Below are 27,937 nucleotides of genomic sequence, written 5' to 3' on the forward strand. Positions count from 1 at the left end.
ATACTCAGTATTTACTACTCACCCCTACCCATCTCTACTCGCGAGTGAGCGAGGGTGACACGCGAACAAAGCGTCTCCGTTTTAAATAGCTTGTGGGCAAAAAATCTTTTGTCTTTCAGACTGTTCTCCTCTACAAGTCGCAGCAGCAGATTTGATAATTAAGTAAGTAAGTAAGGATATGCATTTTTTCTCGATTCTGTTTTTTTTTAAATGCCATAGGGATTGGCCTGCCAAAAATGGCAGTCAAATTTTAAACATGGTATTAGAAACAGAAAGTTCATTGGAGGTAATTTTGTTCTAGTATTTTAGGACCGTGAAAAAATATTGAAACAAGTTGTAATGCTCAACACACTTTAATCCGAGAAGATACATGGAGCTGGAAGGGCACAACTCGAACGATACTCGACACACAGTAACAACTCTCGACGGTAGTGTTATGAGCCAGCTTGGACCAAGCCTTATATGCTAAACCCCTTAATTGGATTAAATAAGGATAGTTAAACTGAAAACAGATGGATAATCCTTGAAATTTGAAGATCATCTATCGGCATCTCTGTCACTTGAATTCAAGAGAAACAGATAGACGATCTTCTAATTTCGATGCTGGCGGTAGCCATACAGGCACAGCTCGAATCTTTAAGGCCCGGCTAAGCCAACTCACAAAACTACCCAGCAGTGGCAAAGCGTTCATATGAACAGTCAATTAACTAAAGTTAGATAAACTATACCTACCCCGTTTTTTAAATTAGAAATTTTATAACCTCAAAAGTAGTGGTAACATTTTTCCTCCAAAATTAAATCCGAGTAACTAGGTATGCACTGAATTATAGTGTCGTTTACATATTATTATACAGCAATATTAGATATCATAGGTAGAAAAAATTAATTAGCACTACTTTTGAGGTTAGAGAAATTCTAATCTTAAAAATAAGAGGTATAGTGACTAAACGGACTTGTAAACTAGACAAATGTCTCCAACTCGGCTCCCTATTTCCCCCGTTTTCTGTTTATTTGCAGTCAGTTGCATATTCATTCAAGGCGGTAGCCCACTGCGGCGCACCAAGACGACAAATACGAGTAGATGGAGGGTAATTGATCTATGTATAGTAAATTAGTATGGAGGCGCTAATGAGTGGTGACCGCCAGTAGTCTTACATTGTTTACGCACCTAGATATTGGACGCTTTGCCACTGCGAAGTACAGCCAGCAGCAGATGAACTCACGGATGAGATTGGCGAGAATATATTTTATTCTGTTACGATGAGTATGGTCACGGTCTTTAATTGCTGATCCATTTAGTTTAAGGTATAAGCTAATTTGGTTATTCAATCTTTCTCTTTGAAATGTCCGTATATTAATAACTAGCTTTTGCCCGCTACTTCGTCTGCGTGGAATTAGTGACAGCAGCTAAAGTAGGTATAGCGCCTGGATAATGCTAATAGCAATCATTCAATCGCGCATCGCGCATTGCTTACTCCAATTATTAGGCAATTCATTAACTCTTTCAATTCCACCCCCCTTTGCACTCTCTTCAGGGACGATTTCCGACATAAAAACTATCCTATGTCCTTCCCGGGACTCAAACTATGTCTATACCAAATTTCAACTAAATCGGTTCAGCGGCTTAAGCGTGAAGAGATAACAGACAGACAAACAGACACACTTTCGCCTATATAATATTAGTATGGATTGCGGCCGTGTAGGTACATCTAATGCTGGCTGTACACTTACTATACAAGTCCACATGGCTAATATACACATTATAATTACTGATATACTTTTAATAAAATAAAGCACTTTAAGAGTGTCTGCTCAAAGAGAGTATGTCTTTTGTGAAGTAACCTCTAAATTAAACTACATGCGTTAGATAATCTGGACTTCAACGGAATGACGAATTAATGACTTTCATCCGCGATTAAGTACTACCTACTATAGTTAAAGCTCGGGCCCTATTTCAAAACTTGACAATTTTCGGGGTCGATAAAAGAAATGATAATATTTAGATATTGTCTATGTCAAATCCGTGAAATAAATATTTCACCAACTTGACAACGGTTATCTGACACTGACAATTCGCCATCGTATTGTTGATAATTATTGATGGATATCGTTGCTGCTTGATTTCCCCGAAATGTAAAGTTGGTGAAACAAGACTGACCGTTGAAGAATTAAACATGAAATCTAAAACATACATTTATTAAATAGGTTTTATCAGCAATTTAAATTATAATAATAGATACCTACATCACAAAAAAAAGTATGATTGAATTGTACTTAATCATAACTTAGATTAAGTAGAAGGTTCAACAATATTTGATTAAGTAATGATTAGTTAATGATATAATGATTTACGATAAAACATATACATATTTTAATATAATACATATCGACATGGTCATTCTTACTTCCAACAAAAAATTGCAACATAATAATCATCACTAGAATTTACAAAGACTTAGATATCTTAAAAAAAATCATTTGTACACCAGTAGAGGATGAAATTTACTAAAATGTTAAAATCATTGGTAGAAAATAAAGTAGGTATTTATCGTAAATCAGCGTATAAAATTAAAGCTTGTTATTTTACACGGATATCATAAGAAATGAAAATAAGTTTTAAACAGTAACGTTTATTCATCTGTGCATGCGGCACTTTGTGAGTTAAACGGTTATTTTTATAAATTGGTTTTCTTTGAAAAAGAAGGTCAACACTCCCACATCGACGGCCACCCAGCACTAAAACTATTTACTATTTTCGTGAATTATCTCTAGAGCTCGCATACTTTTGCCTTTGTAGCGCATCAGATGCGTAAATTCTATAAAAATGTGGGTGATTTTGGGTGTGCCGGTGTGGCAGTATAGATCTTACCAATAAGCAGCAAATGTAATGTAACTAATGTAATTTTCTAATTTGTAATGTAACTAATGATTTGAGTAAAAGAAAAAATAACATCCTGACTGTACAAAAAAAAACTACGTTCCTACGCGTAGATACCTAAGTATCACTCATTTTGCCATTCAATAAATACTGGAAGCAAAAGGATCCAGAAACACTACAAAATAATTAGACTACTGACTAGTACACAAATGTACAACTTACACATACTATTTGCTAGGAATCAACCGTATCTCTAAGGGCGCATTTTCATTGGACGACTAGGAAAGGATTTTGCTCACGTTTTTATTTTGTTGATTTGTTGGACAAACATTCATTTAGTTATTTTAATATGTCGAAACCAAACGCTGTTTCATTCAGTCACTCAATCAATCAAAGAATCTTTTCTGTCTGGTCCGTATTTCATGAAGTTGAAAATTGTAAGAGACAATGACATATCAGGCATTTCAAAATGCTTTCATGAGCATGATGACACATATTTCTTAACCTAAATATGTAAAGTGATCCCAAAATGTATGGTGAATTGTCATTGTCAAATGACAATTGTCAATTTGGTGAAATACTTAGGGCCTGGTGATTAACTGACTTATATTACACTAGCTTGACAATTGGCGCTTGTTAAGAGTATCGACCCAGAAATGTTATTGGCAAGTCAATTAGTACTTGTAATTGTCAAATGACAATAATTGTCAAATTAGTAATTTGACGCAGGTAACTGACAAATAGTAAATCTTTTTCAACAGACAAGTTCTATCCAAAATCATAGAAGTGTTTTTTGTTAGCATATCATTGAATGAATGACATACAGTTACGAACCTACATTATGTGGCTTTTATTTATTTTCTTATTCCTTTATTAGAATACGGGGATAATGCCAGTAGCTCCCGTTCGACCAATGAACCTGAGCCCTAAATTGTACGCAGAAAAGTCGTCCTGAGATCGTATGGCTTACAATTTACAATAATAACATTACAATATTTTGTTTTCGTCGATACAGACACACAGCAAACGATCGGTTGAAATCAAAAACCACAACTAATTCGGGATTAAGTCGAGACAGTATTAATAAATATTGAGTAATTTAATGATTTATCTTGCCTGTCTATGTATATATAGGACACAGGATGAATAATCTAGAACGTCTAGATGACCATACCACCTAATGGCCACATATATCTATTGTGGTGTATGACTGACACAAACTTCGACATATAACCATAATAGGCATTGTTAATTCAGATATTTAATAAATGACGGGATTGAACAGAACACATACACTTAATTCACCACACTGTAAAAGAAAGTGTCAGAAATAGTCAATTTAAAAGCAATCAAGTCAATCTTTCATTCTGGTCCGTGCATAAAAGTTTTTTTATAGATTGACAGATAACATTATTCTGAAGTGTTGCAAGGATAGCAACAACAACATTATGGTTGGGTTTACTAATAATATGTTTTTGTCTAGTTTACATTCTGGCAAGACTTTTTACGTAGACATGGTTTGCCCTATGTATATTTAAGGGCTGAATAATGATAACGTCAGTCATAGAGTATTATTTTTTAGTTAGGTATGTATACAGTGCCCCGAGCCTAAAGTTACAATTTTATAGTGAGTTACAAGCGATTAACACACAATCCACCATTGGCGCGAAGCTTAGGCCAAATATTGCCGGTTTAGACTTGTAAAATTGTAACTCATACGTTTATAACACTGGGCATAGGTGATAGAATAAGCAACTTAAAAAAGTTACTTGTGAAATGATTGACTAATTAACAAATGCGTTTTAATCCATTATGGCAAAATAAATAATCGCCCATCATTTCATTGACTATCTAAAACTAAAACCTGTGTATTCCTAAGTTGTGGAGTCTAAATTATCGGTTTTTCTCAGTATAAGTAGTTCTTCCTCGGGAAAATAGCGTGAGGTTCCTTGTAGTTCGGGTCAGGTTGGTTGCGGTAGCGGCGGGCGAGCCACACGGCGAAGAGCTGCAACCACACACACTTTACAATATTTGTACGAAGTTTGTTGGCCTAGAGGTTCTCTCAGAGTTCAATTTATTCGATCGTTAAAAAAATAAAAAGATGAATAAACTAGGGTCTAGAAAACCTTAGTGTCAGAGTTTTTTTTATCGAATAAAGGAGAAACATGTAAAACCGTCACAGCGTGCTTATTGTAAAACTTGCGATTTAAACGCGACACATTCATTCTATCGTTCTGTACTTGAAGATATACGACAAGAGCAGCAACAGTTATTGGTTTCCTAGATTATAGTTTAGGTTAATCATCTCTGTAAGCTAATAATGTATGTATGTATTACGAGCAAGAAATCAATTCACAATTTTTTCAAGAATCATGCAAGGGAAGATATTTAAACTTAGAGATTACCTCAGGCCAAAACCTTTTATAATAAATCAGGGAAAACTTACCGCAATGCAACGAAATTGGTCAAACAAAAGTGCAAACTAAAACCACTTGCAAAGGCCAGTTTTCGATTATATCTAATTAGTATTTCAACCGTGTTCATCGCATTGCGTTAAGCTGTAAATTACTCGTATCGCTTAAACATTGTTCCAATAACATTTGAGGCATAATTGCATGCTAATAAAGTGATAGTGCCGTGCGTAAAGTGCTACATTAAAGTACATCGAGAGGCATGCAAATTAAACATTTAGATAACAATGTATGTAAAGTTAGTTTTATACTTATCAAGGATGAGTATGCATACACGTGGCAAGGAGAAAAAGCTAGTGCTTCCCTGCTCGTTAATTCACAATTAATTAATTTGAAGTTTTACAATGGTCACATGAATATAGGAGCAGCTTGTGTCAAGAGCCTATATACACGCTTGCCTTGATCCAAGCCTGTGCAAAAGCCATTTACACGTTTGCAAGTGCGTATTGTATTCCGGACAGGTTTTATTGTATTCCTTTGATTTGAGTTCCAAAACCGACACTGGCCTGGATCGGGTACAAGCTCTTGCAAACTCACGCAAGCCAAGCCAATCAACCCTGTTCACACGCGGCAAAATTTGGGCGCAAAGAATCAATCGGTGGTAAAAAAATGATTAACGTTACCTAGAGCTTGTCAGCCTCAAATCCTGCTGCTTTCAGCTGATTAGGCACTAATATGCTTCGTATTTTAGCATTAGAAAGAACTCCACAGCAGTAAGCATGAGATTGAAGACACTTTAAACGGTATAATGAAGTGATCTCAATGAGCACGATCACTACGCATTATTTATTTCAAAATTGTACCGCATTAAGTGCTTGATTTAGACCCTCATGCTTCTTTATGGAGAGTTCTTTCTGATCAAAGAACGAATTTTACAGACGGGCATGCCCTATCGGCTGAATTTTTATCCCAAGCAAGTATAGATATAAAAGAAATTCAGAAGCTCGTGCTATAGCAGATAATTTATTTTTTGGACGAGAGCCAGTGAGCACAATTATTTAGACACTTCGTAAACCTATGTATAAACCCACCCACACGTATAAACGAAATTAGGCAAATTTGACAATTATATGCGAAACATATATTAACTATTAACCAATCCATGCATGTCAGTTCTCGCCTCCGAATAAATAAATGTATATGCTGCTGACTAAGTAGCGTTATGAGCTAAAGGCTCCGCGAACAATGAGGACTTTAACCAAAAAGGCTAGGTATAGTTATTGTTTTTCGGAATACCTAGTCCAAGCCCTAGCTCATAAACACTAGGGGTCCATTTGTCGAACGCTAATGGTCTAATATTATAAGTAAGTATGTACCTATTTTCATCGCAAAAATCACCTCAACTATAAGATGGAGCATGCGTATAACTTTTTGAATTAACGTCTTTTATTATTATTATTATTTTCATTTATTCTTCTTCTTAAGTTAATTATTATTATTATATAAGCCGATTCGCTGTAACCACACAAAGGCGCTCCCGTAATTTAGTTTGAGAGCACTTCTGTTGCGTACACATTCTCATTCATATTAAATATTAACCGAATTTTAGGAAAGAACAATTGAACATCGACTGTTATAGTATAAAATGGTGTATTAATATGCAACTCGGTCGTGCTGTTCGCTACAAGTAAAATTGCAACTATGTATGTATAGTTGGAATTTTCTGAGGTGACTTTTTAAGCTTAAACCCCTAATTTGTTAAACAAAATGTATTGCTTTATTTTATGCAGCGGTTACTGCTGCTGCTGCTACTACTGACTCCGTCATAAGTGAACGGGAACAGGCCCATTTAAAAAGTATTCTTACCATCCTATTTATATGGTTCAATTTCATGTGACAGGTTTAGTTTCAAACGTGTTATCTCCGAATATGCTGTTACGTAAACCTTAATACTATCACGATACAGATGCTTTTTAAACGACATTGTTGCTTTGAGAACTTGCCGGAGAAGGTGACCGCTCTGCATAAAAGAAACAAAGGGTTTTGTTTAACAGATTAAGGTTTAAACCCAAAAAATCTGTTTAGTCTGTGTTCCATTGTTATTTCTATTGTTATTTTGCATGCGTTGTCTAAGTTGTCTTGGCACAATTATAACAGAAGACTTGCAGTGTTCATAATATGGACCATAACTAATCCTTGTCTTTACATCCCAGATACGAGATAGGAATATAAAAACAGAGGTTATTCTAGTGTAGGTGCTACAAGTGCGGACATAAAGCATGCATAAGCAACACACAAACGCGTCAACCACCTCAAGTTAGCAAACGCCGTGAGTCCGTATCGGCGGATCATTCAGAGAAATGCACTGGGGTTAGCGCGGGGGTCCTTTTGATTACGGTATCTTACTGTCAACCACACACCCAGAAACTGGAAAGTAACATTTGTTAGTCACAAATGCATGCCCGTAGATAGTGTGTTAGCGAAACCGTTTACAAATTTTACAGGGATCTCCAAACTCTTACCCATACATCAGGACATTAGTGACAGTAGCCAAGATGACAACCGTTTATGGACGCCTTATCGCAAAATAAAGCCTGAGACGGTTTTATTTCTTGTGCATGTTGCGGGACATGTTTAAATAAATTAGTACTTACCACTGAAAATCCGCAACATGGCGACGGCCAAATAAAACCTTCTCAGGCTTTATTTTGCGATAGGCTGTCGATAAACGGTATGAGTGAACTATTTTTAATACTTCATTTGACTTGAATCCGTGAGTAGTTTAGCGTAGTACGAACAATCGTAAAAGTACAATAAACACAATAACACTTGGATGTAATAACATTTGGACATCCCTGTTCAAACAATAAAGAACGCCACCAAGAAGTAAAATAAATATTCGCGTCTTGAAGATAAACGAGGTTATCAAACTGACGACGCATCCAAAACCGCATTAGTATGAGGCTGCGGACTGAACGCAAGCGATGCGCGGCGTGGCGAGCGGCGAATCAAGGACGTTCATACATTTGGTTGAACGCAATATAGCCCTAATTCGCCGCTCGCCGCTTGGTCCAGCCCGCGGCATGATAACCGCCAAATCGTTAATTATCGATTTATAGGTGGCGTTTCCTATTGCGTAAAGTATGTACATCTTGTCGCTAGCAAGCGTAAATTGAAATATTTAAAGTTATGCTGAAATATAATTGAATGTGTTAGAAAAAAACCTGAAAAAATAATCATATATCTATATTGTAGAGGCCCAACGGAGCCGACGTGTCTCATTGATAAAGGCTCCTTTTAAATATGTAGATAAAAAATAATCTATATTCCTACAGTTGTCATAAGATCCAACACGGAGCCCGAATCAGAATGATACGGGCTCCGTGATCTTTTGATACGATCTTAAAGATCGCTCACGCTAATTGGTGCATACGAAATAAAATGAAAGTCTTGCGTGAGATGCACGCCAATAACCAAGACGATCGTCAAGGTCCTATCAAAACCAGTTCATAACATTAACAAATTGTTTATTTAGAATCTACCTCACGGTGCTTAGAAATATGTAAACACGACTCAATAGGGTATTTGACTACTAGTCAAATCAGTTTCTTTTTTCGAACTGTCAATAGGAGTTTGTTACTATGGAATTTATATGAAACACTCAAAATAACAATATGAAACAGTCAAATACCCTATTTAAAAGGCCTAATAGTACGTGTTCAGTTATTTTTAAGCAAGCTGTACAGTAGTTCGTTTGTGTGGCAACTGTGGAAACCAGCCTAGAATTTCGTGCACAGAAATTAGGTTGAGAATCTACATTTCTATTAAAAGAATTCTGTTTTTTTTTCTGTGCATCACATAACATACCGCCATTATAACAAAACAAACTCGTTCTCAATTAACACAAACAAAGGAAATAAAAATCTTTTGCATAATTCAATATTGAAATACTTCCGATTAATTCATATCATCTATATCATTTTTACATAAGTACCTAACTATTGAAATATGTGACGTTCCACGGGAAAAGGTACCTTATGAGGGTTTCTAGTTTCGGAGATATGAAATGTTTTGTAAAGAGGTGAAAAAATGCTCAATTTTTTTTTATTGTGTGATCTGAAACCTTAATGCGTAACGTTTGTTTACCTGTTTTTATTTTTGTTATAAGTTAGTTATAAGCCTAGTAATGTCGTCTCAGAGTTTAGTAGAAAAGGTACCTTATGGAAAAAAGATTGAAAATTCCCAAAAAAACTAGTCAATACGGGAAAAGAAGTTTGGTAGAGAACTGTATTAGCATTCTGCAAAACTAATTTGATAATTTCAGTTCTGGTTGGGGCGCCTCGCAAATATTATAACCGTACATCGACCGACATCACAAATCCAAGTAGCCTGCTATTATACCAAAGTTACTCTCGTCAAGTCTTTCTTAACTAGAATAATCTTCATTTGGTTTGGTCGCATGCAGTAAATCAGCCATTGGTTTGCTGAAAAATGCCAATACCCGACGCATTACCTTATGGAATATCTGAGGTCATTGAACCTCAATGCCGCTTATCTTCAATAGCAACCGAAATATATTATTGATAAGAAATAGACGATTTATACCATCTTAACCCCAAAATATTATTAGTTTATCCTAACTGTTCCATCATCATCATGCCTCATCATGTAACTTAATCACAAGGTACCTTTTCATTACATACAAATTATTGGTCTTTTTTAAGATTATTATGACGAAGAACTAATTAAATTTGGGGCAGTTTAATGTAAATTAATATTTTCTATTCATAAAAGATAAACTGTAATATGATTGATATTTTGTAGTGATGTATTATTAGATTTATTTCCATAAGGTACCTTTTCGTAAATGTATGGAGCAAATACTGTTATTGTTATGTAAGTTTAAAGTGGCATAAGGGGTTAAATATAGTATTTAGTTGGGGTTTTAGGATTTATTTCATTTGAATGACAGAATTTCTTTCATATGTGCTCAGAAAAGTTGATTGTGTGTCACATTAAAAGTAAAAATATTCAATTTTGTGATTTTATATGAAAAAGTCAGAAAATACATTTTCACCTCTAAATCGGTATTGTTTTTTGCTTAAACTGTCTGTCAGTGTCGTTTTCTAATAGATAAAATTTAAATCTTGAGAGCTCATTGCAATCAATCGTGAAAATGAAATAAAACTTTATTTTCAAGAGATTGGTTAGTATACACATAAATCAGTCGATATCAAAAGTTTATATTTGCATTATAGAACAAGTCGCAATATTTTTTTAATCTCAGATATATAAGGTATTATTATTTGTAGTCAACTATGTAACTTACTTCAGGAACATAGTTTTTTAGGCGGCTAAACTTAAAACTTCTCTATCGTAAAGTTGCTCATTTCACAACATTATTTTCAAAAAATCATATCTCTGTAACTACGCAACCTAGAAGGTTGATCTTTTGTGTTATCGATAGCTTATTTATTGTAGATTACTGGGGTATGCATAACTCCATACCCGCCATAAGGTACCTTTGACCGTGGGACGTCACATATACATATTTTTTGACATATTATGTAGTCACTCAATTATACCTACAAAACTCTATGTGTACCTACTTTTCGGCGATAAAACTATCCATACCAACTTATATAAGATTATAAGATGTACAAAAACAACAGAGGTCAATGACATGAAAATAATATACCTACCAAATAAATATTTAACGCGTATTTTTTCAGAGTAAAGATTGAAGAACAAATCAAAGTGACATGCTTTATTTAACACCAAGAAAAGTATTATCATATTTGTCATAGTTAATATTAGTGCACATATATAAAATGTAATTAAAAGTATAAGATACTAAATAGTAGACTATGGTACCTACATGTCCGCAAATAAGTCGTAGAGCAAAGCGATGAGTCTCGAAAAAGATACATGCAGTTAGAAAAAATATAACGTCAAGATATTTATTGCAATCTCCCTTGAAAAATGATTCAAACGTCATTGTTATTTTTAGTTAGTTCAAACAACAACATAGATAAGTTATCTGAGTTATCTCCCTACCCACACACATTCATGATTTATTTCAAATATATTTCATGCTCTAACCTAAATAATAGATCTACTGCGTGTAAATTTATTTTAACGTAAACCCAGCGACAATCATAAGCGCCGCTAAGTTAGCAGAAGATTTAGCGAAATTTCGATTTTCGATTACTGCGGTAGGCCCTCTGATATTTTTTTCTAATACAAGGAATACTTCAAAACTGGTCCTTATCCTTATACATGAAGAACGGAAAAACGAAAACATCAGATAACTAGTATCTCGCCGGCAAACAAAAAATATAATTATCTTATCACTACTATACCATCCGAAATAATAAATTTCTTAAAAACATGATATTATTAAATCTGGCGTTGAATCTTATCGTCATCACGAATAATATCAAAGTAAATAATCACATACAGTAAAACCCGTTAAAAATGTTTCTGAAAGGACCGCGCGAAGAACGTATCTTAAAAGGGAAGGTATGTCAACATTGAAAAAAGAATTATGAAAACAATTTTAGATACCATTGTAAAATGGCGTATTACGAGGGAAATCGCGGGTTCTATTGTATACAGTACCTCAGTGAAGCTGAAGAATAGCCCGATGCCTCCGCATAGCTTGAAGGCGTAGTCGATACGCTCCTTGAGTTTTTCCATGCAGGGGGCGCAGGCACAGTCTTTGTCCTCCGAGGTCATGCAGCAAAGTTTCTGTAATGCCAACAAGTGACTCTTTATAGCTATAGGTTACAATTATAGGTAGGATAGGTAGGTCCAGTCACACCGCTCTAATTTAAAAGACCCTCAACTTAGCAGCGACAATGCATACATATCCTACAGGAGCGCCATACTTGAGCATAGCTCTTGGCATGAGAACTAAGCGTGGTCGGGTTCTAGAGTTTTGTTTTTTTAGGACCGCATTTTTTGTATAACCTCTACTTATCTGACGTTTTGTTCTTTGAGGTGTGCAATAAAGGGTAATTGTTAGTGTTCGGTTTTGCTCTAAGTTTCGACAGAAACTGAAGACACGATAGTTTCGGCGCGGCTGAAAGGTTCAGCAGTTGTTTGGCTGAAACCGAACTTCCTGCCTAGGAAGATGATTATTATGCCGAAACATGCCGAAACCGAAACTTCGGTCAGGCACTAGTTACTATATTGTACCGTGTGTGACATAGTTGGGCCATCGTAATATCTAGGTACCCAAGGGTTAACTAACCATTTTAAACCTTATTACTGGTAAATAAGGTCTAACCAGTCAGCTAAGTGTGTTGCTGTTAGAACCAATGTGAAATAATGCGATTATTTTAATGTGATTATGTGTCACTGCGTAAGCTATTATAATTAGACATTTGTAGTGTGACGTAGTAAAAGAATCACTGTTATCATGGATGATTCTGGAAACTATACGAAAATGTACCTGTTTAGTATGGAAATATACCTACATTACATTTTGAAAGTACTACTTCTACCATAAAACATAACATGTTTGTGAAAAATTTATTCTTTTTTTTTTTAATCTATGATGATAAAGTTTGATAAGATAAGTCTGCAACGATTTAGATAGCACACACAGAATGCAATATAATCTATATGTCATAATTTGATAGAACATTGACGTTTAAAATACCACTTGCACTGCTTGCTACCAAAATCGTTGTAGACTTATCTTGGTCTAACTCTAGGAGTTTCTTTTTCTGATTTTTTTAAAATATGAAATTCCGCTAAATATAAGGAACACTTTACTGTACATTTGGGTACCTATTAGTTTAGTATTAAGTATTATTTTACATGAATATTTTCCACTTACGTTGACAGCATCACAGGTGGGGTAGTCAGATGTGGCGTTGAGGGGGCGAATGTTAGTCTCGAACCCGCAGCACTGGAATTTCTCCTGCACCTGACTCTTCACTTCCGTGTTCACTTTATTCCATCCCTGAAATTGTACACGTGAATAAATTTTACTTGTCAATAATATTATTGACAAGTAAAAAATTAATATTATTATTTCAACAATATTGTTGAAATCTATCTAAACAGGATATCGTGCTAAGTGAACTACGATTTAGACATACCATCATCAGCTGCCTGTCTAAAATAATAAATAAATAAATAGCGGTGGCCGCACACCCATAGCATTCAATTCCCAGCAGTTTGCCTGCTTTGAGACAATCAATCTCCAATATCCTAGTCTCCAAGACAAGCCAAATATGTTCGACGAGCCGCCAATGGAGTAGTAACCATAGTTTAAAGCACAACATTTTGACGTTATATTTGCGCCGCTCGGAGCTGTTCGTACCAAGAGGCTACTGTGAACATGGAAATTATTTTCGTCTCTATTGCTGTATTGTTTGAGACAATCTTGATTGGCAATAGGGTATTGTACTGTATTTAAAATAAAATATTTTCCACCATGCATGAAATAAAGAACCAGATAATTATTAGTAAAACACAGTTAGTAGTTATTTTTAAACACAAGTTCTATTTAATAAATCGGATAGAAGTATAAAAAGCAGGCGTGTTGACCGTGAGGTCACGATGTAATGTTTCATATAAATTCCATATTAGCAAATCGTTTTGACAGTTCTAAAAAAGTAACTCATTTGACTAGTAGGAAAATACCCTATGGAGTGGCAAACCTTTGTAGACTAGGGCATCAAATACTAAAATACGCCACTGACTGTACATATATAGTTAAAAATAAATGGGAACCATTTATAATCTAAAAAAAAAAAGATATCAACGCTAGAACACTGTCAATTTCTACAGGGTCCCTTCGTTTAACATAAAGTTTTAAGTCATAATGTATTGTTTGTCATATTATCACTAGTCATAATTCTGAAACTGTTAACTTTTCAGGATTTTCGTAAGGTATTCTATAGATAGATTAGGTTAGGTTAGGTTTGTTTTATGGTAATCCTGAAAAGTTACGCGTTTCTGAGAAAAAGAAATTATGACTAACGAAAATGCGGACAAACAATACATTATGACTTAAAACTTTTTGGGAAACAATAGAGACCCAATTTATACAACATATTAGCTATCTCATAATGACTTTAGGGACTCACTTGCTTAGCCAACATCTCCTGTTGGTCCGAGTTCACGGCAAGACAGGCGCAGGCCACTGAGAATTGCACCAGGAACAACAGGAAAAGAATCACCATGTACTGATTAAGTGGTTAAGGAAATTGTCCACCACATTCAATTGTTAAATCATATTATTGGTAAGAAACAATCAAATCTTTAACATTGTTCTGACTTTTGTGGCCATCTTACTTATACCAGATACCTGTTAAAGATATTTTACATGTTAGTAGATTATTGTTGATTTGTTTTATTGTAATAACCTAAATTATTCATGTTATCATGTCATATGCATATTTGGATTGCTTATACATACTTGCATAATTAATACTTGCATTTTCTTAACAGATTGATTAAAATTTTACTATGAATGATCTACTATGAAAAATATATTGGCAAAGGATACAAAGAACAGCATAACTTGGTGGTGCTTGACGGCTCCAGCCATGCCCAGCAAGGAGATCAAGATGAGCAGGACGCCGCATGCCAGGATACCCCCTAGGATGGGCAGGTTGGTGTTCACCAGGGACGAGGTCTGCCCGTACACCGCTACGGATATTAAGATTGAGGCCACCACCTGGAAATGTCTTACATATAGTAATGGGCATGGGTCGTTCTAGATAGTGAACATTTTTCTAGGTGTCTGATTATTATGTTTAAGAGCTCTTTCTTTAATATGGACACTTTACAAAAATTCTAACTACAATGTTTAGTCATATTTAGCAAGGTGAGTGTATGGCCAGTTAGATGTCAATCTTTAATGGGACAACATTTTTTATTCACATTTAGGGTAGGGTAGTCCAATATGACCTACATACATGTTCACTTCCCTATTACTTTAAACATTTGAAAAAACACCATGTATAGCTGGAAAAACAAGTGGGCTTGCACTCCTGGATTATAGTAAATAGCTTTGAAGTACATCTGCATAGCGCAACCATTGTGATCTAAATATTTTAAAATATGTTTCACGAAAGTTTAATTTCGATTACATCTGCATACCAAAATGATTAAGGCCTCCTCAAAAACCTTTGAATGATCCCAACTCTTTGATCATCAATATCAGATTCAACTATGTGAATTCAAATGATTACTTGTTTAATTGAATAGTTTATATCTTACTTAGTTAGGACTTCTTGCAACATTAATACTGTAAAATACTGCTTGGAAAATACTGAAATATTTTTTATAAGGTATATTAAGTGAGTAAAGATTGTATAATAAAATTATAGCCAGCCTAAATTTCGAGCATTGCTCAAATCAGATTACACTTTACATAATAGAATTTAGAGGCCAGAGAAATGCACACGCGTGTGAAGGGTATAATTTGTGAAATCTTTTGTTCGAATGTAAGGTCAAAAACTGTTCGATATCTTACCACATAGAGAATGTTAAGCGCAATCAGCGCGTTTTTAGAGCAGGTGAATCCTCCGCACATCTTGATGATTTAGGTCTTCCTTTTTACAATGATAACAATTTATGTGGCAGTCAGAAACAAGGAGCAGCTATTATCTACACTCGAAAATCCATGTCTCATGCATCAGCCAAATAAATGTAGGATGAAATATACACAACTATCTTACACAAGGTCCAAACTGATCAGATTTTTATAATCAAGAGCACTGAATTAGGTGAAATCGTTATATACGCATAAACAATAATATATTTAAATAACGCGTTATATTTTCCCAATAGTTTTACGTTTATCATTCAGCTCTGATTGTAATGAACTGTCAGTCAAGTGTCAAGCAGCAAGCACAGACAATTTTTATTTTATTTTAGATATGTTGCCATACATCAATGTCAGCAATATTTAAGGCGGTATTACACTAGCGCCATATCTGCAAATGGCCTGTGTTTATGCTACGTTTACATGCGTACTTTTAGATAGCAAGTGATGTAAACGTAAAGCCCTCTCCACACTCTTGCGCGAAGCTGCGAACGCGAGTGTGGAGTCGATTTCGCAGATCTCGGACCTTGGCTCCACACTCGCGTTCGCAGCTTCGTGCCGCGATTCGCGCACATTAAAAAAAAACAAGAGATGAAGAGCCATATTTGAGACTTTTGAGAGAGTATGCCTAATACGTGCTTGATACTGTGTTTATCACAAATATTTGTTCCTGAGTTATGGATGTTTTCTACGTATCTAAGTATTTATATATATGTGTATATTATATAATATATCGTCGTCTACTACCCACAACATGCCACAACACAAGCCTTATTGAGCTTACTGTGGGACTAGGTTGATCTGTGTAAAATTGTCCTATAATATTTATTATTTATGATTATGATATAAAAAATACTTGAAATATAGATGGTCAAGCAAATCTTGTCAGTAGAAAAAGGCGCGAAATTCAAATTTTCTATGAGACGTAATCCCTTCGCACCTACATTTTTCAAATTTGCCGCCTTTTTCTACTGACAAATCTGCTTGACCAACTATAGCTTCATAGCATTGATAGCATAAAATAAAATTGTATTGTATGTAAAATAAGAGCGCCAATATTTCTATGTAAAATAAGAGTGCCTGCACTGACCAAACAGCAATACCTAGGCCAACAACTGACCAAATATATCGCAATTCAAAGTTCACAGCCTTTCATATGGGTCAGATGGAAATAGGTACTCTAGTAAAAATACGGGAATAAATAATTAAGAACATCGTAAGAATATTAGTAATCTACCCAATTATTTTATTAATTGAATTTTCCAATCCTGCCTAGATTATATTTCTTAGATAGTGAAGCAGTGAATTGCACAGAACATCTTTGGTTTTATTCTTGCACATCTTTTCCGGCTGTATCATCTTGAGTCGCAAGTTTCTTTAACTCATTCTCAAAATATAACTTCCTATGCACCAATGCCAACCGTGGTTGTCTTAGGAAGAAGTTTTCATTTCCAAGTTTACTGTATTTCTTCTCTCCTTCTGCCCCCATCAGTTCTCTCAGTGCCTGATTCCTCTTGAGTATCTTATCATAGAAGACAACTCCTGCCTCAACATATTCAGGGCCTAATGCACACAATGATTTGTCTACCTCAGTTTCATAATAAACCTCTGACAAATCTTTCATAAGGAAGTAGGTGCCCACACCAAATAATCCTACTATTGAATAAAGAGTTCCACGCATAGCTGCCGGGCCAGAGTACAAGTTTAATTTCCTATTTAGATATGTGGTTAAGTTGTATACAAAAAATATGCAAATAAAAGGAAATGTGGCTTCATATTGAACCTTATTGTTATGTGTCATAAGAATCTCTCTGCAAATAGCAAACTGTTGAACTCTCTCTGGAAGGATCAGGGAGTCTGCCAGTTTCTGGCCTGCCTCTGATGTCCAATCTATTTTCTTCTGGTTAACCTGCAAATAAAAAGGTTTAAGTTTCTGTTCTTTCCTTTTCACACTAATTTGTGTTATGTGGAAAAAGGATGCAAACAAGAAAAGAAAGAAAGAAATATTAGGCAAATTATCTACAGCTCTTCCCACAATTATGATTTTTTTTTTCTTTCCCTTACTTTAATATCAGCATTTTCTAGGTCAGCAACTGACTTGTATGTAAAATTAACAGGTATCCCCACTGCTACACCATATTTTGAACTGCTGCTGCCTGAAACCAAAATCAGTAATACCAATAAGTTATTTTACTAATTAACAGTACCTATCATCATGCTGCAAGTCTTATTATTTTTGGTTTAAAACCATACATGCAGATATTTTCATTCTCAAATAATGTAACCCACCTAAAGAGCCAATTTAGATATGAATTAGCCCACCAAAGTTTATATTTGTTGTCATCACCTTCAGTTAGGCCTGCCACCTCCAAATTCGCCGAACCCGGACAAAGACTAAAAAAAGCCTGGACATTTGGCATAAATGATTTTTTTCCCGGATGTGTATTTTTACACAACTGCCCAAAAAAAGAGTGTATTGTTTTCAGCGTTCATGTTGGTATGTATATATGTATGTGAGTTTTTTTTATGCTGATCTGAAGACATTACCCAAATAGCCGGAAAACATTAGATGGAGACAGGAGAACACAGAGAAAGATGGAAAAAACTGGAGGAGGCCTTCACCCAGAGAGGGATCCATATAAATAAATAAAACAATGAGTTCAAAAATACATAGCTAAACTAAAATGGATATGGAAGAAAAGGCTATAATAATAATAATGTGAGTTTTTTTACAGTTTTTACCTACTTTATACACAATAATGCCGGTAAATAATTACATTCAATAAGGTGTTTCCTCACAATAAAAGTGTCCGGGTTTACAGACAATTTTTGAAACCCCCCCCCCCCCGGACGGCCTCCAAACTAGAACAAATCTGGGGAAACTCGGATGGATGGCAACCCTACCTTCAGTCCCCCAACACTAACTTTACATGTAGCCAATAACAAATATTTCGGTACACGGCGGCAAGTTGATACTCGAGATATAAAAGTGAAGAAATTTGAACTTAATTTACCTGCATGAAACAAATCAAATCCAAACACTGTAAATGGTGAGACAAGTTTCCGATGTACGTCAGCCAGTTTGAGGATATCCAGGCATGTTTTATATCTTTCTGTAAGTTCTCTTGGCAAAGGGTCCGGTTTACCATCTCTGGAAATAGGATACGTGATATAAATCACAAAGTTATGTATTAACAACCACTATGATTACTTGTATGAAACGTCTGCTAGTTTCTCAATTGTGGCAAAACTTACGTGTAATTGTGAACGAACTCTTTGTATTTATCTAGGAAAAAGGTATGAGGCAAAAACTTCGCTGCAGTTAATGCAAGACCACTGCCGGTTACAAGAGCAAAGGAAACCGACCGTCCCTGATCGGTAAGAAACCAACTTATCGGCTTTCGTGAAACCATTGTAACAAGCTAGTTAATTTATATTTATAGAGATGCTGTTCTGCTTCGATTTAATATAAAGGTACCTTCATTTCACAGTAAATATAAAACTTCTGTGACCTATCCATAGGTTAAGTTGGATTGGATAACCGATAATCACCCGATAATATTATAGCTCTAGCTGTCATTTCTAGTACGTTCAGTAACTGGTTTAACCCCTGGAACGCCGAACCGACAAACGTACTTGTACCCGTCAGATGCCTAGTGCCGGATCCGTCCCATCCCCCTCAAATGCCGGATAGGCTCGCGTATGTGCACCCGTCAACTGCCGCGATAAAAAAAAGTGCTATTTTGCAAATGATATAAAACTCTATTTGTAAGTGTTTAGATCTCAAAATTGTAAAAATATAATACAATAAATTTGGTGACTGATAAGGCACAAGGCAGTTGAGACACTTTGTACAGATCTGGGACTAGGCAGTTGACGGGTACAAAAATTGAAGACCCTCCGGCAGTTGACAGGACTGGTACGGATATGGCACTAGGCGTCCCAAGGGTTAAATCCATAGAAGGTAGGGTCGTATAGAAGTGGTATACGCGTGCCTCCGTGAGCGACAAAACATACGCAAATGCGACACTGTGATTGGTCGAATTCATTTGTTGCCCACCATTCTCCATACTAATAAAAAGGTGGGGAACAAACAAAAAGTGAGACAGTGACAAGGACAAGCAATAATACCGCTTTCTCTGCGACTCTTACTGAAAGTTCCATAAGTGCATCTCGTTCGGTCGTTCGGCCCCTCCCCCGTTTCATCTCTATATTATTGTACCTCTAAATTTAAATCACACTAGTGAAGATTTGGTGAAGATTCATACTTGTTTACTCAAGAGAATCAAGAAAATTCTTTATTTATTTATTTATAAAAGGTATTGTATTCTCTGCTAGACTGAGAAAGTAAAAAAACTCATTTCCTCTATAAAGACCGTAGCACACTATCCCACCGCACCGCAACCTTGGTGCGTCGCACCCATAAGTGAGAACGAGAGATATCTGTTATAGAAAGAGATATCTGTTTCTCGCTTTCACTTATGGGTGCAACGCACCAAGGTCCCGGTGCGGTACGATAGTGTGTTATGGCCTTTACATACTATCGATACGTGTGTTCCGCACCGGTACAAGATCGCGGTGCGGTGCGTTAATCTGTTAGGGCTATAGTAGCAGACCGTGACTAACGCACTTACTTGACGATGTATACACGGCTTAATAGGGGTAACAATTTTTCTTTATCTGTTCAAATTTTGACAATGGTTTGACATTTGTCAAAAATACAAAATGGTCAATAAACAACGCGAACGCGCGTTTTGTAAAGCCGCTGTTTAAACAACGTTAACCTCATTTTTGGTATTAATTATAATGATTATGACTTGAAGTCGGAGTACAGTGTATTAAAAACTACAAAAATGATTAGAGTCACACACCAACTGGACTATTTACGGCTAGCCGAGCTCGACAATGGTTGGGTGGAAGCTATCTACTTTTCAGAGTTCCTCGAGTTTGGAGAATTTCCTGAACAATATGCACTCATTCTGGAGAATGTGGAAATTCGGTCAGTTTTTCGTAAAATTATGTCAGCCGTGGACGAATGGCTCAGGGACTCTAGCAGTGAAGAAGAGAAGTCATGGGCCTTGTTATCACGTGAAGTGAACCCTCGGAAGTTGCTAGCATTTTTAGCATATTATATTGATAACGGGAGTAAGAATATTATGTCTCACGAACACCGGAACACTGCTCTGCTGGCTGCGCGAGTGTACTTCAAGATGTTGTCCATCCCAGGCTACAAAGCTTATCACATATATCACTCCCAGCTGTTTGCACAGTCCTTAGGATGCCTTGGTTACCCGAAAATAATTTGTGAAAATGAAGACAACTATTTCAACTTGAAGCAATTGACCCGGGAGGTGAATTCTGTGATTAAAGAAGTAGCATCATTTGTAAAAGCTCTTAGAGCAGTGATTGAAGCCCTGCATTTGAACCCAACTGACATGAATTTTGAAGACATTCTTAGTAACCTGGTGGAGTTTACTGGTGGTGCTATTGTTAACAAACTTGATATAGGTAAATATGATTATCATAATGAACAAGTCTATAATATAATTTCAAACCACATTTACATTGCTTAAAAATTTAAATTGGATGTTTTTAGATAAACTGCATGTTTTTTACGATTGAACATAGACAGACGTGAACTATTCTATCTTCGTAAGTCCCCGCGTACTCGTACAAGTACAAATTAAATTTGAGTTATGAACTTTTATAGAAATAAAAGAAAATTCCAAATTCAAAAGCGCAAAAATTGACTTCGGTCGTACGAGGCTATATTTATTTATTTAAACTTTATTGCACAAAATACAAATAAAATGTACAAATGGCAAATGGTAAATGTATATTTCACTTAAGTTGTTGTGTAATAATAAGTCAGTGTTGTGTAATGTAGTAATTGTTGTATTACAGTGCATTTATTAATATTCTCTCATTGATTTCAGATAAAATAGAACTAGCCAACATTTCTCAAGTAATTTATGAGATGATAGATATACTCTTATGTGACTCGGACGGGGATCCTAAACCCGAGGCCATTCAGCTGTTGTTTAAATGTCTGCTGCCAAAACTAGTAGCTGCCTCCGTTGACAACAAAAGTGCCAATGTAAGTTACATTCATTTCATTCATACTTATTAGTTTTTTTTTTATTACATAATAAGTTTATTTAATAATATCAAACAAAAAGAAATGGAAATTATTATTATTAAAAATATAATTTAAAAAAAACATACTTTTTACTTACTTACGGGCTATAAGAAAGTACTTACCCAAGTGGGCACTAATTTAGTTCATTTTCAAACCACATTATTACGTGATACTGATAACGTGTATTTTATGTGAAATAACTTAAGACAGCATTTATAAGCAGTATGCAAGTGAACGTTTTTTAAACAGACTTATTAACATTTAAAATTAAACAAAACACACTTTACAAAATAACAATATCATGTAGTGAGTTAAAAACTGTCTTAAATAAAAGTGTATGTATCCTTTGCCAAAAAATATTGCATTGTAGAAAATTGCTGCATTGAATCTTTTTAGGGTTCCGTACCCAAAGGGTAAAACGGGACCCTATTACTAAGACTCCACTGTCCGTCCGTCTGTCACCAGGCTGTATCTCACGAACCGTGATAGCTAGACAGTTGAAATTTTCACAGATGATGTATTTCTGTTGCCGCTATAACAACAAATACTAAAAACAGAATAAGATTTAAGTGAGGCTCCCATACAACAAACGTGATTTTTGACCGAAGTTAAGCAACGTCGGGCGGGGTCAGTACTTGGATGGGTGACCGTTTTTTTTTTGCCGTTTTTTGCATTATGGTACGGAACCCTTCGTGCGCGAGTCCGACTCGCACTTGCCCGGGTTTTTGTTGTTTTCAATTACTGCAGCTATAAAATTTTACAAAACATATTACAGGGCAGTTTTTATTAATCTTTTTTGCATTGAAACTATTATTTTCAGAACTTAGTCAGAGCATCATATGTGACTTACTCGGGTTTGATACTGACCAAGTATGGCAACTCTGCCCTCTCTGCTTTCATCACTCTTCTACAACATCTATGCTATACCTGTGATGGTTTGGTGAGTTATTTCTGTGAGATATGTTGCCAAGAATTTAGTTGTATATTTTTTCAAAGGGTTAAAAGGATTATCCTTACAACATATTTATTAGTCCCCTCATCGTGTACAATACTTGATCTCCCATTTACCAACATTCATCTGATACTGAAACTACAAAAATGACTTCAAATATTACAAAAACGCTATAATATCAGCTTCAATTACTGGATTCTACAATCTTGAAATGAAATCCAAATTCACATCTTTTCTTTTCTACTTATTGCTGTCGCTATGATGTAGTTGGTTCCATGTAATAGTAGAATTTTGATCTTCACAAAAAAAGGATAGACTAAAATGAAACCGAAAAAAATTCTCATCCTTTTTCTAAATTATTTTGGTCATATTTGTCATTTTAGGAGCGCGCAGAAGTCCGGTCAGCCCGGGTGTCCCTAGTGATTGGTTTGATGAGTATTCTACCACAGAAGTCGTACCGCTTCATCGTCCGCTGGATCCTCAAGTTGTCCAACACGGCCAAAGTGTCGCATCGGCATATTGCACTGGTACGCACTGATTACATGGTATGGTTATTACCACAATGAAATGTCCTAATGGACCCATCCAAATTGAATGAGCCACTACAAGACGAGATTAACGCACGGAAAGCTCAGTCTGTAAAGACGCGCGTCGCATAAGGCAAATGCCCGTGCAGTCGCAATGCCTCGGGACGAGGCCCGTCCACAGAGACAACACTTTGCATGGTAATTTCATGGAAAGAGTCGCCTCGCGAGGTCGCGAGTCACTGCCAAAGTGTGGCATCGGCATATCGCCTTGATATTCTTGTTGTATAATGTGGTTCATTTCTCAGACATTTTTTTTCCAATATTTTGTAACCCATTGTTACATGCGTCTAAAATTCGAGACTAAACTACTAACTAAACTAATCATACCTGTACCTGTAATGTTTTCTTTTAGGAATTGATCGGGCAGTTGTTGAACAACGATCCAGAAGAATCCGCCGCACCTCCGCCTCCGACAGAGCCACCAGGTAAATGAACTGACAGATAAATGAATTAGATAAAATAATTCTGTAGTACAAAATATTGTATCCGCTTTGACAGTTGAAATGGATGGCGCTGCGCCATTTAATAAATAAAAAACTAACGCTTCAATAGACAGATGATTTTGGTGCTGGTGTAATAATGTATACCTAGTCTTCCAAGCTTTTGAGACTATCAGCTTTGAACTGGTATTTGTTTAAATTGGATATACAGTAAGACTATGTCAAATCTAGTATTGAATAAATATTTGTAGTATTGGAATCTGTCCTCGGGTGAAGTCTTGGTAGCTCAGTTGGCAGAGCGATGGACTAGTGATCCTGAGTCGTGAGTTCGAGCCTCGCCTGAGACAGTGAATTTTTCCACTATTAATTTATTTCTAAGCTAGTATTGAAAATCGCACATTGATTCGTCAACTACTCTATCCAACTTTAATTTGTATTGATGTTTAATGCGTTAGCAGCTGTAACATCGGAAAATCAAGAATCTGTCGACACATCATCAAACCAACCAGAAAACGCTGACACTACAGCCGCTCCATCTAATCAAGAAGGATCAGAGAACCAAAACATAACAACAATGAAAATTAAGAATACCTCCACACCTTTGCCGAACTGTTACGTTGTTTTATCAAGGTCTCCTGCCATTGAAAATGCAACAAAAACAGATCCCTATGATGATCCCACTCCAGGACCATCTGGTACTGAAAATATAGCACCGACTGATGACCCAATGACAGGTGATCCCACTCCTGGAACATCTGGTACTCAAAATATTGCACCAATAAGCCCAGTACCAGGTCCATCGGGCTTTCAAATCAATGAGTCTCAAAGTACTGACTCAATAGGGCCAGAGGTCTTTGACTCCGGGATACAAGATCCTACAACAGGCCTTGACACCGAGTGTGATGATTACATTATGTCTTTACTTAACAACGAGAACCTGCCAGATCTGCCGGGGCCTATAGAGCTTGGTGATATAGATCTCCAATTTGCTATGTTTAACGAACTTAACAATCAAATTAATGAAGCTAATCAGGTTGAACCGGCTACGACTGTCAAAGATGTGACTGTTGAACTGGCTACGACAGTTAAAGAGGTGGCAGTTGAACCGGCCACGCCTGTCAAAGAGGATCCACCGATTGAAGCTACGCCGCAAAAGAAGAAGGGCAAGAGTAAAAAAGGTCGAGCGAGTGCGGCGGAAGCTCCGCCTCCGGAACCCGTGCCGATGGATGATGAGAGCAGCCAAGAACATAATGTAAGTATGACTGAAAATGTTTGTTATAGTTAGAAGTTCTTTTGCAATCAACGCACAGTTTATATTGCATTTAATAGTCGTAAAGATAGTTGAATTTAAACTGTCGTGAGTCATACGCTAATATTAAAGAAATTTTACGGCTTTACTGACATATTTCGTAGAGTGGAAGAGTGCTGAGTGCACGCGGCGTATGTACCACATGATCACTAACAGTGAACGGTGCCTTCATAAGAAAGTGGTGAATCTATTTTGAGCTTTATTTCAAAGTGAAAGGACTCAATTTTGCGGTTAAGGCTAATTTATCACTCGTCTATCGAAGATAGAGCTCAAATACCATATTTTTATGTTTTTGCAGCCCGACATAATAGCCGAGGGCGACATCGCAGGCCTGCTCCGTCAGCGCCCGCACACCGTACCCCACGCGGAGCTATTGCGAGCCGTATATGACCGCGTAAACGACGTCTCAAGTACGCTACGAACGCGCGCGCTTGCGTTGCTCAGTGACTGTCTTGCGAGCGCTCGCCCGCCGCTACGAGAAGCGGTTTTAGTAAGTATCACCTAATACATGGCGCCGTAACGTGTTTACCGACACCTACATCGCGCAAGCGTTATGTTTCCCGTAGATGTATATACCATATGTCGAGCTATTACGAGACGTGTATAACCGCGTAAGTTACGTATCAAACATGCTTCGAACGCGCGCACTCGATCTTCTAAGTGATCACCTAGCTAGCGCCCGCCGCTGCGACACGCGGTTTCGGTACGTATTTGTTTAATGTTTACTAAACTCGACTGTGTGCGGTTACGTTTAGCTGGTTCTGTTTACACACTCGTTTGTTTACTGTACAGGAGCTGAACGGATCGGGCGCGGTGTCGCGGCTCATGGTGGTGGCGGCGCGCTGCGTGAGCGACGAGCGCGCCGCGGTGCGCAAGGCGGCCGTGGCGCTCGTGCACCGGGAACTCATCAACGGGCCGCCGCCCCAGCCCAACGACCTTGGGGTATGTTATAATAGGCTTTTCACTACAAAACATACCTTACGCGATAGGGTATTTGACTACTATTTTTCAAATCAGTTTCTTTTTTCAAACTGTCAAAACGATTTTGCTACTATGGAATTTATATGAAACACTAGCATGTGACGTCGTGATCAAATTTTCTACTCTTTATAGTTTTATACGGGAAAAAATAAAATAGTTAAAAAAAGTTGCGCTATATTTAAGTAAAATGGCAGTACAAAACTAGGAGACTTAATCTGCCCAACCCTGTACATTTGCCACTATTTACAAGTAGCAAATGTATGAACTTATACTAAACATTAATCAATGTTTAAACAGGACCTAACTCTCTAATTGACAACAACCCGTTGCTAAAACTGACGACGACTTTCTCGCTCATGAAACGTACGAGTATATTTGGATCCAATGTGAATAGAAGATATGTATATTAATTGTTGCTCGCTATAAATAGTAACACAGTGCCATGCCAGCGCATTCACCCGCGAAGAAGAAACTCACTCTTCGCTTCTCATTAGCCAATGCCGGTCAGACGACTACTTATGTTTTTTTTTTAATACTGGAAACTAATTTGCTCATATATTCCACAGATTCTAGTGAGCCTGTGCCGAGACGCGAGTATAATCGTTCGTTCGGCGGCTATCGCTTCGCTCGGCGAGATAGTAGTGAAACGACCGAGCGACGACGTATTGGACGCGTTCCTCGCTGGGCCCATGCATCAGATGAGCGACCCAGAGACCAAGGTACCACTGTTTAATGATTTAAAATTGGGTAACTGATGATGTCCGAACTCACGACCATTTGGATACCGTTGTAGGGGTGGTATTCCACCTGTCCAATTTCTTTGTGCAATGTGTATTTGCGTCTCACATTTTGCTTAGTGACAGGTGGAATACCAACCTAAGCAACTGAGCTATCGACCGTCAGTGAATCGTCCCTTTCATCTAAAACATGGATATAGTTTGTAGTAAAGTAATTTAATTAACTAAAACAAAACACAGGACAGGTAGTGGTCAGGACGTTAGTCGCGTAAACTGAGTATGCGGGTTCGATTCTCCCTCGACCACTGGCAGCAGTCTTACCATTATAGCACGAAATATTTCGAGAATGCTTTCCCTAAAACTTTGTTCATTTAAAATTAAAACAACACCATATAAAATTTACACGCCTCACGAAAGCTCGCTCGTCAACCTTTACAAAAGCACCTTTAGACAAGGTGCGCGGGAGTGGCAACAGCATTTTAAGCAAATGAGCCAGAGGACCAAATCTCTTTTATATATTTATTATTAGTAACTAACATGTAGAATTGTAGATTAAGTTCATAACTAACAATATGTGGACCTAATGTTGTCTATTAATAAAAAAAATCATTAATTTACTCTCCTTTATAGGTGCAAGAGCTAGTAGTGAACCTAATGCAGCAGGTAGCCTTCGACCGCCTCCAGAAGCAAACATCTCTAGCTGCCGAGAGTCCCCTCCCGTGGCAGTTCCTGGCGGCCATCACGAGACACAACATGCGGCGGCACCTGCAGAAGGCGTGCGTGCTGCTCGCTAAGACTTCCAAGTGTATTAAGTAAGAATATACAAAAACGGTAGCCTTCGACCGCCTCCAGAAGCAATCATCTCTAGCAGCCGAGAGTCCCCTCCCGTGGCAGTTCCTGGCGGCCATCACGAGACACAACATGCGGCGGCAC

At 36.9% G+C, this 27,937-nt stretch overlaps 3 protein-coding genes and 1 non-coding gene across 5 annotated transcripts in view; 2 read left to right on the forward strand and 2 right to left on the reverse strand.

Moving 5' to 3' along the window:
- Positions 1-334: 334 nt before the first annotated feature.
- On the reverse strand, positions 335-16,146 carry LOC134793144 (tetraspanin-13). 2 transcript variants are annotated; one of them, XM_063764730.1, is made up of 7 exons: positions 15,788-16,146; positions 14,816-14,986; positions 14,394-14,492; positions 13,136-13,261; positions 11,911-12,039; positions 7,601-7,716; positions 335-4,883 (listed from the first exon to the last, which is right to left on the reverse strand). In XM_063764730.1, exons 1-6 carry the CDS (start codon positions 15,845-15,847, stop codon positions 7,642-7,644), a joined length of 660 nt encoding a protein of 219 aa, XP_063620800.1. In that variant the 5' UTR covers positions 15,848-16,146; the 3' UTR covers positions 335-4,883; positions 7,601-7,641. The 2 variants fall into 2 exon arrangements, with proteins under 2 accessions (XP_063620800.1, XP_063620791.1); XM_063764721.1 differs by lacking the exon at positions 7,601-7,716 and having other exon boundaries at positions 15,788-16,142.
- A 938-nt stretch (positions 16,147-17,084) lies between these two features.
- LOC134793343 (transmembrane protein 177) lies at positions 17,085-19,401 on the reverse strand. Its single transcript, XM_063764895.1, has 4 exons — positions 19,115-19,401; positions 18,874-19,010; positions 17,924-18,015; positions 17,085-17,768 (listed from the first exon to the last, which is right to left on the reverse strand). The coding sequence occupies exons 1-4, from the start codon at positions 19,270-19,272 to the stop codon at positions 17,187-17,189; spliced, it is 969 nt and encodes a 322-aa protein (XP_063620965.1). The 5' UTR covers positions 19,273-19,401; the 3' UTR covers positions 17,085-17,186.
- Positions 19,402-20,555: 1,154 nt separating this feature from the next.
- The window catches only part of LOC134793359 (uncharacterized), a 34,877-nt gene continuing 27,495 nt past the window's right edge, over positions 20,556-27,937 (forward strand). The window contains exons 1-10 of the mRNA XM_063764921.1: positions 20,556-21,367; positions 21,796-21,956; positions 22,819-22,938; positions 23,334-23,477; positions 23,890-23,962; positions 24,433-25,229; positions 25,585-25,776; positions 26,079-26,228; positions 26,834-26,986; positions 27,635-27,816. Of these exons, the coding sequence (XP_063620991.1) occupies positions 20,713-21,367; positions 21,796-21,956; positions 22,819-22,938; positions 23,334-23,477; positions 23,890-23,962; positions 24,433-25,229; positions 25,585-25,776; positions 26,079-26,228; positions 26,834-26,986; positions 27,635-27,816 (2,627 nt within the window). The 5' untranslated portion in view covers positions 20,556-20,712. The remainder of the gene's footprint in view (positions 21,368-21,795; positions 21,957-22,818; positions 22,939-23,333; positions 23,478-23,889; positions 23,963-24,432; positions 25,230-25,584; positions 25,777-26,078; positions 26,229-26,833; positions 26,987-27,634; positions 27,817-27,937) is intronic.
- On the forward strand, positions 24,253-24,324 carry Trnat-agu (transfer RNA threonine (anticodon AGU)). The gene has a single exon. It is a non-coding gene; the product is annotated as a tRNA-Thr (tRNA).

The sequence above is a fragment of the Cydia splendana genome, chromosome 1 (assembly GCF_910591565.1).
Source record: "Cydia splendana chromosome 1, ilCydSple1.2, whole genome shotgun sequence".
NCBI classification, from domain to species: domain Eukaryota; kingdom Metazoa; phylum Arthropoda; class Insecta; order Lepidoptera; family Tortricidae; genus Cydia; species Cydia splendana.